Below are 10,215 nucleotides of genomic sequence, written 5' to 3' on the forward strand. Positions count from 1 at the left end.
GTGTGCCCTTGCCATGGAGTGAAGGGCACTCATGAACTGTCCATACATAACTAACGGCAGTTCCACACTCCACGGACTAGACAAATGATCACCCATGGTGTAAAATGTAAGATCGATCATGCCGTTCGCGTGGACGCCGGTCTACCGCAGCGATGCCCGGCGACACGCGGAATACAGTTTCAGTACATGGGTGTGGTGTAGAGATGAGCAAAAGCAGCACCGACGGCAATGGTGCTGCGGTAGTCAAAGGGTTGCCTTCTTGCATGCATGCATGCATGCTGTTGGGTTCGTTCAGGGACACGATCTTTGGACCACCCCGCATTGCTGCTGCTCGTCGATCGCGTTCTCACTTTCTTTACGTGGAAGTAGCTAGCCAGATGCATGGTTGCACAAGCCTCATGAGTCATGAGTCATGACAGACAAGTGCTAACCACACCCTGGTTACTTATCTTTTTTAAGTTTCATTCATGCATGGTGCCATTGGTGTTGGTGTAGAGATATTCAGAAGATGACCAGATTAAATTGGAATGACCAACTGCAACTGTCCACGTGTGCCCGCAAAAATTCCTTTTGGAAGTCCTAATAACATGCGACTTTGGACTGGTGCATGCTAATTGTAAGGTTAAAGAAACCATGTGCACTGACTAATAGTAACACTTTACATTACGCATAGTGCTTAATTCTACTGTGATTACTATACGTATATTCTGACCGGAACCACCCCAGCTTATAACTGAAGGCTCTACGTACGTACCCATCTGAAAGCGCTCTACACGCGGGGTTGAGACTTCAGACTGATGAGTTGAATCAAAACTGATGTAGTAAATACTTGTGGGAGGGAAGAATGGACAAGACCGGTGAGTAGAGTAGACCAATGTACACACAACTGACCTAGAGAATCGGATGCAAGCATGCATGTCTTGCTCGTGAAGTCAGTCAACGGACAAACTGATCATTCTGAAGTCCTGGCTCGGCATTGTATATACTGGCTGTACCGTTGGTTGGATGCTTGCCTGACACATGGTCAGAATTTCCGAATATCAAATTAAACTTCTTTGATCAAAAACATCAATGTCATTGTTACCTCCGGAGCGTGCTCGATCGGGCGCGTACCGATCGATTAATCGTCCGTAGACTCGATAGAGCGCGTATCGATTCTCCGTAGAACGCGGTCTTGCTACGAACACCGTATTTTGTTGACAAAACGCTCCACCATCTCTCTGGGAAGTGGATATACGATCATTAGTTTATGGCTCTAGTGCAAGTGCAACGCGTACTGTCCGGAATGTCAGCAAAACACACTTGTGACTGAAACTTGTTCTTTGTTCAGACCTTCATTTGCGCTGCTGGCAGCGAGCGCCATTGTCAACCCCCAACGCTCTTCTGCGGCATCAATCGGCGTCGGTCAAGGTCTCCAGCCTACCAAAATGCGGTCCGGAGAAGATCGAGAAGACTGCGGCTGCAGACCTCTGAATTTTTTTTTTTTGCGGGGACAGACCTCTGAATTATTGACCGCTGCTGCTTATTTGTTTCTACCCTACTCGTGTTAATTAGCAATATCCCCTTTGCAGGTGACACCTGAATCTCTAAAGTAACAAATGGACTCAACCTTTTATTTTTTGGCGAAATATATGGACTGAACTCTTCAAAGGTCAAGTTCACAACAACCGCGTTTCCGCCGCTGAAGAGGATGAAGCTGCTAATTAATTAGATCGAGAAATGGTCGTAATGTAGGATTGGTCACGGGCTTGATAAAATATTTGTTCGAGTATGGTTGCGTTGTTCAACTCTACCTAGTTAATTTTGGTCGTTTCCAAACCGTAAGCTTAGAGATCTTCTAATTTCTGTCGCTCTCTGATCTCTCTCTCCCTCTCTTTGGGGGAGTTGTCAATTGTTAACTAGAATCTCGTTACTTGGCAGTATAGTTTGGGGAATTGGCAACAAGAGTGCAGGGGAATTGTTAGTTAGGCTTGGGCACCACATAAGTAGCACGGTAATTTTTTAATGATGGACGATATTATTCTGGCAAAAAGACATAAAGGATGCACACAATCAAATTATTACTCCCTCCGATCCAAAATAAGTGTCACAGTTTTGAACTAAGGTTAGAAAATAGGAAGAAAAAAACAGTGACACAAGAACCTTTCAATAGTATGGAGTAGCAATCATCAACATCAGCCACCATCTTTGGGAACATAAGAAGTCTCAAAATGTTCTCCACAAGCAACACTTCCAAAAACAAAATGATGTGCATGTGGCGCCATTGCCCGTTCCAACCTCTAAAGCCAAACCGTGTGTTTTCTCCCCAAAGTGCGGGCCCGAGAAATCTATGGACAATGATTCAACTAGAGAACGACCTATATACACACACCACCACCCTCATTTCCATCTATAAGCAACGGTGACTAGATCTAGAGTTTGCACCTTGAAGATAAAGATCTAGTTTCGCGAGAACCACCAAACCGAAATCACATTGTGCTACCGCCCTACTTGTCGAGCTAAGACCGTCATACTTCATACTTTTACAAACATCATTTGAACATGAAAACAAAGCGCAACACTTGACAACCATAAAGCCACAGGTCTCGTGCAGGAAATCTGTGCCACATGTCTGAATTAGGACTTCAGAGATCGTTAATCTAAAAATTTATAGGATATATTATGGAAGTATCAATTAGAACATGAGAATTGTTTATTCTTTGTAAGATGAAATTGTAACATACACCCTCTGTTCCTAAATATAAAATGTTTTAGATAATTTCAATGTAGACTACATACGGATTGAAATGGGTGAAGATAGACATTAAAACGGGTCTAGATGCATGTGAATCAGAAAAATGCTAAAACATCTTATATTTAGCAACAAAGGGAGTATATATAATAATATAAATCTAAGCCAAGTCGCAAACCCGAAGTTCTACAGCAAATACTTGTCTTGTATCTCTCACTCCATGTATCCTTATCTATTGTTACCTTTTGAAGTTGCATGGAAGCATTTTCTTAGTAGACTTTCCAATTACCAGCATGCTAGTGATTAAATCATAGCAACTACAAAATGCAACCACCATATTATTTTAAAAATCTTGAAAAATAAATGATGGGATATAATTGGTGCTATAGCATTTTTCATGAAATTTTGCTATAGCTAAGTGATATCAACCGCTATCGCACCTACGACCGTCAAAGGGCCGCTAACTTGCTTAATTGCATAGTAGTCAGAGGAACTTAGCGCCGCTATTTCAAATTGCCTTTCAATGGACCAGAAAAGAAGCTTGTACCATTTTTCATCATGCGGCGGGCCAAAACCTAACCATAAAGCAGCGTTGGCACATAGAAACCCTAGGCCTAGCCATTCCCCTCACTCGCCCTCCAAACATCTACGGCGTCTGAGGTGGCTGCAAACTGCCACTCCCTCCTTACCTAAAACCACGCCATGACAAGAATCATGGAACGGAGGGATTACCATTTAGCCCGGTATTTTTTTCAAAAAAAAAACTACAAAATGAAGGACCTTGATACAACGGAAGCCAATACAATTAGCATGTTTAGAAGCTAAACAAATGATAATGACTCGATGGAATGGACACATTACATGCCGCAAAATTAATACCATTGAAAACCCTTGATTGAGCAACAAACGAGGATCCAAATAAAAGCTTGAAAGCTTAGCAGGCCAGCACTTGCAACGGAAGCAAAAGGGACCCATGAGCAGCAGCCCGGCAATGTCGGCGTCGCGGCTTTTTTTCCCTGAAAAAAAAGTGGTGACGCCGACGCCAGGGCCCCACGCGCCAGCCTCCGCGGCGCCACGACATGTCATCCTTGGCTAGCCCCAATACTGGTCCAAGGTCCATCGTCCTCCGCGCGCGCACGCGCTAGCCGCAATGCGATTCTATTTTTTTTTTCTACTTCTAGCTAGTCATCAGTTGATGGCCACCGGCCCCTTTGTCTTCTTCTCCCTCCCCCTCCTTTATAAAGGAAGGTGGCAATGGCGTCTCACCATGTAGCTAAAGCTAAAGCGCCATTTGCTAGTTAGCTATTGTGCACCCGTGCCACCAAAACAGAGCTAAAAAAATATAAAGAAAAAGTTCGCAGCTGTTTGCTACGAGCTTGGTTAGTTGGCTCGACGTTGCTTGGTGATTTTTCCTTGCGAGTGAAGTGATCTTTGTGTGTGCGAAGCGAACGAAGCTCGTGGCAATGGGGAGGCAGCCGTGCTGCGACAAGGTGGGGCTGAAGAAAGGCCCGTGGACGGCGGAGGAGGACCAGAAGCTCGTCAGCTTCCTCCTCAGCAACGGCCAATGCTGCTGGAGAGCCGTCCCCAAGCTCGCCGGTGGGTCACTCACTGCCTCCACATGCGCCTAGCTAGCTACTTCGCCGGCCGGCTAGCCGGCCGGTTAGCTTGACTAATTACATGCATGCATGCCACGACCCACAGCTGGCGACCTTTCTTTGATTGACCAGTGTTTTGACGTGTTGCGACTTGTGTTTGTGTGAATAGGGTTGCTCCGGTGCGGGAAGAGCTGCCGGCTGCGGTGGACCAACTACCTCCGGCCGGACCTCAAGCGCGGGCTGCTCTCCGACGAGGAGGAGAAGACGGTGATCGACCTGCACGAGCAGCTCGGAAACAGGTGGTCCAAGATCGCCTCCCACCTGCCCGGCCGGACCGACAACGAGATCAAGAACCATTGGAACACGCACATCAAGAAGAAGCTGAGGAAGATGGGCATCGACCCCGCCACCCACAAGCCCCTCCAGCCTGCTGCTGCTGCTACCCATCAGCAGCCGCAGCGGCCTACCGGTGGTGACTCGCCGGAGCAGAAGGTGCCGGCGGCGGCGGCCACGGGAAGTCAGTCGGGTGCCGAAGAGGACATGTTCTGCCCCGACGAGGTGCCGACCATGATGCAACTTCTGGACAACATCATCTTGCCATGCGACGTCGTCGAACCGGCGCCGCTCGACAGCAGCTGCGGCACGGCCTCGTCACCAGCCGAGTCGTCCTCGTCCTCGTCGTCCGCCTCGGCGGCGTCGAGCGGCGGCGGCTTCGAGGACGACTGGCTGCCGAAGATCATGGAGTGGCCGGTGGAGCCGATGTTCATGATGGGGCTGGACGTCGACGTGGTCACCGGGCCGACGTCGGCATGGGAGTTCGAGGACGCCTTCAACGCGTACCAGAGGATCTCCCTGTTCGATCACCAGGAGACATGGGCTTGAACGAAGCGGCTCGTCGTCGTTGATCCCAGTATCATATTCTTTATTATAACGAATGAGTAGTTGCCTTGCCGTATGCGATTGCGTGCTTATGTGTTAATTACTGCCCAGTAAAAGTTCATCGGCGGTGCACCTAGTTGGTCATACTAGAACAATTAGAGGGAGAGGTAGTAAGAAAATAAGTGAAGACATGCATAACTACCCTGAATTCATTTTTTTTTCATTTGTCGTTCATTTTTCATCCTTGGACCCTTCGGCAAGTCTAGATTTGATACCTCAACTCTTCCAACGACATATGCGTGGATGCAGCATGCGCACATGCATGCAAAGTGAGATGAGAGGAATCTGGATAATGAAATGAAGGAAAATGACGATGTTTTATATACATATACTCTGAAATGAAATGCAGTATAATGAAATGGAGTAGAAGATTGGGTTATGCACACCGTTCTCTGTTATGGTTCATATTGTCTTTACTCCGCCTAGTTACACGTTGGGCATTTCTCCTCCCTTTTTCGGGTTTGACATAGAGCATTGCTAAGCTGATGAAAGCCATTATAACTTTATTATCGCCCACACAGAGGTCACAACATCTTGAGCATGGTTAGTTTGACTGGGTAACAAAATGCTAGTACTGGTATTAATAACATTCTGCGTCCATTTCACAGTATTAACTGCTGCTCGAAAATAAAAATTGAGAAGTTACATGATCTATCAGCAGAGCAGAAAGGTCTTCTCAAATCCACCCTCCTTTTTTCTGGAAAGTGCCAATAAGAACTCAGACGACTGCACTAGCACGTCCTAGTCAACGCTGCTTTGTAATAATATTCTCGTGCTGCCTTTCTCTGTGTAAGTGTCGCTGTAGCTTTTCCCTTTTTTGATTGAGGTGGAACGCAAGGAAATGCTGGGTGCGCAGGCGATCTAGCTAGCTATTTAACGGAAAATGTACTAGGATTTTCTCTGCCCTTCCTTTGGCTTGACTTGTTAGCAAGATAAGGTGACCATTTCCCCTCCCTTGTCCACACTTCTCCAGAAATTTGGTCACAACTTACAAGTACTATATATGTTTCTAAATGTAAGACGCGTTGACAGTTTAAATTGAACTGAAAACGTCTTATATTTAGAAACAGAGGGTGTAGTATATTATATGTTTGCTGCTTCGCTAGTTGTTTACGTTTGATGACAGTAAGATCCCTCCAACAATTTGTGGTGTCGTCTTCAACCCCACGATTCCAAAACTTTATTATCACAGGGACACACATTGCTTCGGTACATACCTCCCGCCATCAGAAATGTTCATAGATTTTGATGCAGATTAAAGGTGGAGATTAGAAGGTACTAGCTCCGTCTGGGTTTATTAGTCCCCTTGTATTTTGGATCAAACCTTGACATTTTGTTTTTGCGGGGAATCAGACTTTGACAGTTGACTTAACTACCAAAAAGTAAGGTATATACCACAAAAATAGTGTCATTAAAAACCTCTTTCGAATATAAATCCAACAATACAAGTTTTGTGATGTACAACTTATATCTAGTTGGTTGAATCTACAGTCAAAATTAGGCACAAAATACGAAGGAGGCCCCAATAAAACTGAATGAAGGTACTACCCCTTCAACGAAAAAGGATAATATAATATTTTGTATTCAAATTAATCTATTCAATATGTTTGATCTGCAGGCTAAGATGGTAGTAGCCTTTTTAAGTAACTTTAAGATTAACACGAACTTTTAAAGGGGTGTCCTGAAGCAAAACTCCCACAGGATTGCTCGTGTAGTTCCGTGGGATTTTTCATCTGATTACCCGAAACAATGCCAAGTTTTTCTGGCAATGTTCTGTTCGTTTTTACTCAGTACATGCAACAACCTTTAATATAGTTGCACTGCTTGGAGCCAAGTCCTCTTGTTGTATCATCTTTTTTGGAACCATGCAAGAGGGATGCGTGTGTATTAATAGATAGAAGAAGAGTACACGGCCGAAACCAAGTCTCTCCCACAACCGTGAACAAGTGAAATAGAACAGAAAATACAGTGAGGTACACTTAAAGGAAAAATAAACAGGCTAATCGGCAACTAGGGCTAGTGTATCATCATCATAAGCAGTCCTCTAATTAAGTAGTCCTTCAAGGGGTATTTTTTTTTGCGGGAACCTTCAAGGGGTATTTGTAGTGCTTTAGTTGCATGATGTTGGCGTAGGTATACGCTGACAATTACACATGTCTATGTATAGTAAGAACTAAGAAACCAAGGTTACGTACGCACAAGACAAGTTAATTAGATTCGACATTAGTCACGCAAGTTGTGGCCTGAGTTACAACTCACAACTATTAGCACAGAGCTGTCTAAGCGACAAGTGCTTCGCAGAAAAATAAGTTAGGGTCCGGTGATGCAGAGGCCGGGGTATTCCCCTTTTCGAAAAACAATGTGCTTCTTAGATAAATAAAAGCGACAAGTGACCTAACTATGTATTTCCATGAAGCATTGAGCCTTAATAATCAGTGCGACAAAGTCACACACTCACCTATCGGTCGACCTTTGGGTAGCACCGGCCTTAGGTAAGCACCGTATGTAATGTATACGCATGCCCATGCATGTGTCATGTGTGAACGTACGTATTTGGATTTGGCGCATGTGTTCCTGGGAGGAGTGCTTCGGCCATGTCCAGATCCTAGTGGACGATCGAGCTGAGTTTCTATTTGACGCAGCGCAGGGGTAGACAAAAGTCCATTCTGACATTAAACGACACGTACGTCTGCTTTCCTCGCCGCTGCCCAGCCACGGTCGCGTTCCATGTATGCAAGACATGATCGATCAGCTACCGGAAAACTACGGCATGCGTAGCCGCGTAGCAAGCTGTACTAGCTTAAACCCCGTCCCTCGTGGCGCTGATCACCTACTGCTGAAACATAAGTTGTGGTCCCGCCCGGATTGCGTAGAGAAAACCTCCCTGCCAAAAAGATGTAAGGGCATCTCTAATTCGAACCCTCAAACCGCCCGCAACCCTCCGAGCCAAAAAGATGTAAGGGCATCTCTAACTCTGACCCTCGAACCGCCCGCAACCCTCCGAATCTAAATGTCCGGACGTAATTTGCCATCCAAGGCAACACCCCGGCGGTTCGGCGAACTGGTGCGGACATCCGTTTTCCGCAAACGGAGGCAAACCAGAGGACTTTGCGGGTCAACTGGAGGCCTTTGCGGGCGTCAAGACCGCTGCCATGCTATCTCGGTCCCACCCAAACACCCTTCTGGCCGAAACAAAAACCCTCTCCGCGCGAAGCGTTTGCTGAGTATTCATGCCGGTCATCACCGCTCCAGAGTGGACGTGACTCCACGACATTGATGCCGGTCAGACCGACACGACCGGACGAGTGGGCGGTTCCATTTCAATGTCGACGCAGCGACCGAGAAGCCTACTCCAACCACTGCGTGTGGGAGGATGTCTAGATTAGTAATAAAAACCACTTTGTATAAGGTTCCCTAAGCTTTGTAATGTTATCAGTCTGAACATTACCGTGGATAAGGTTTTTGGAAATGGTTGGAACAATATAAAGTTTAGGGGAAATTTAAGAGGAGATCTGGAGCTGGCCTGGCAACAATTGCATGAGTTGTGTGTTGATGTGGTGCTTTCAGATGAGAAGGATAAAATGTATCTTGATTTTTAATTTTCTCAGGTAAATTTATAGTTGAATCAATGTACTTGATGCCGAAAGTGATATAAGTCAAGTTTCCTTTTTGGAGACTGTGGTTTATTAAAATTATTTAATTTGGTTAATATTTAAGAACAACATTCTGAACTAAGGATAACCAACTTAAAGATGGTTGACTGGTAATGAAAAGTGTAGGTTATGTGATGCTAATGGAAGCATTGATCATCTGTTTATTCATTGCCCGATGGCGAGATATGCCTAGGGGTGATTAATTGCTCCTTTGGCATTAATATGAACTTGGGATCTGTTAATGAATTGTGTGTATGGATTATGAACTTTCCTGGTAAAATGAGAGGTTTGGTGGTTGTAGGGGCTACAACGGTGATTTGGGGGAGTGGGGAATGTCAGAATAACACATGTTTTAGGAATAATTTTCCCTATGACCCAAGAAGTGTGATAGCTCAGGGAGCTCACATTTTTGGACTTGATTACATAGCCGAGCACTTCACGAGGTGCGGGTAAGAGGAGCAAAGCTACTATTGCAGGTTGTGTCCTCGATCTTCGGTAGGAGGAAGGGCTGGGCCGCTAGTGCTGCGGGTCGCTTGCTGGAGAAGATGCATATCTTTTCAACGAGTTAACCTGGAGTAGCCTCTTTCATTCCCAGCTGGATGGGTGTCTCCCACGTTTATTTATAGTCATTGATGAAGGCTTTCTGGTTACCTGTTGTCAAGGTGTAGTTTGGGCGCTTTAGGATGTTGCAGTGGATGTAAGTGGTAATGTTCTTTTTGCTATATGAGTTTGAGAAGTTGGTGGTGTGGTTGTAAGCCTGGGTCATTGATAAGTTTATAATGGTACATTTTTTTAGCCATTTATCGATGTTGTTGGTTCAATTTGGATCGCACCGATTGCATACGTTGTTTATCAGTTTCATTCTAGCAATGAAATTGGGAGTGGAAGCTCCTTAATTGAAAAACAACATTAATTGTCCACACTGCAACAATTATCCGAGTTTTTGATTGGGTTCACATTATTTTCTTCATTTGTGCTCTCATGATTTCTCTTTTTTATTATTAGCAGGCAATGGAACCACCATTATATATTGACCCTGTGCGGAACCAATACACTAACGCATGTATTTTTGCCTGTCATTGGAGTTGAGCACCACTCACGGGCATCTTTGTTGCCTTTGATGCCTGTTATACACTTCTATTCTTGTAGACGGTGATGGGGTCTTGATACGTCCAAAACACATTTACCTTTTGATCAATTTACTTATGGTTTCTCCTCAAATCCGATCGTATTGAATAATAATTACCGCTACAGAAGCCACTTTCAACAGAATGACAAAGTGGTGTCTTTTATGTGC

General features: G+C 45.0%; 1 protein-coding gene across 1 annotated transcript; it reads left to right on the top strand.

Moving 5' to 3' along the window:
* The first annotated feature begins 3,988 nt into the window (after positions 1-3,988).
* On the top strand, positions 3,989-5,439 carry LOC123121472 (transcription factor MYB20). The gene is made up of 2 exons (XM_044541465.1): positions 3,989-4,327; positions 4,496-5,439. The coding sequence occupies exons 1-2, from the start codon at positions 4,195-4,197 to the stop codon at positions 5,206-5,208; spliced, it is 846 nt and encodes a 281-aa protein (XP_044397400.1). The 5' UTR covers positions 3,989-4,194; the 3' UTR covers positions 5,209-5,439.
* The last annotated feature ends 4,776 nt before the right edge of the window (positions 5,440-10,215 follow it).

The sequence above is a fragment of the Triticum aestivum genome, chromosome 5D (genome assembly GCF_018294505.1).
Source record: "Triticum aestivum cultivar Chinese Spring chromosome 5D, IWGSC CS RefSeq v2.1, whole genome shotgun sequence".
NCBI classification, from domain to species: domain Eukaryota; kingdom Viridiplantae; phylum Streptophyta; class Magnoliopsida; order Poales; family Poaceae; genus Triticum; species Triticum aestivum.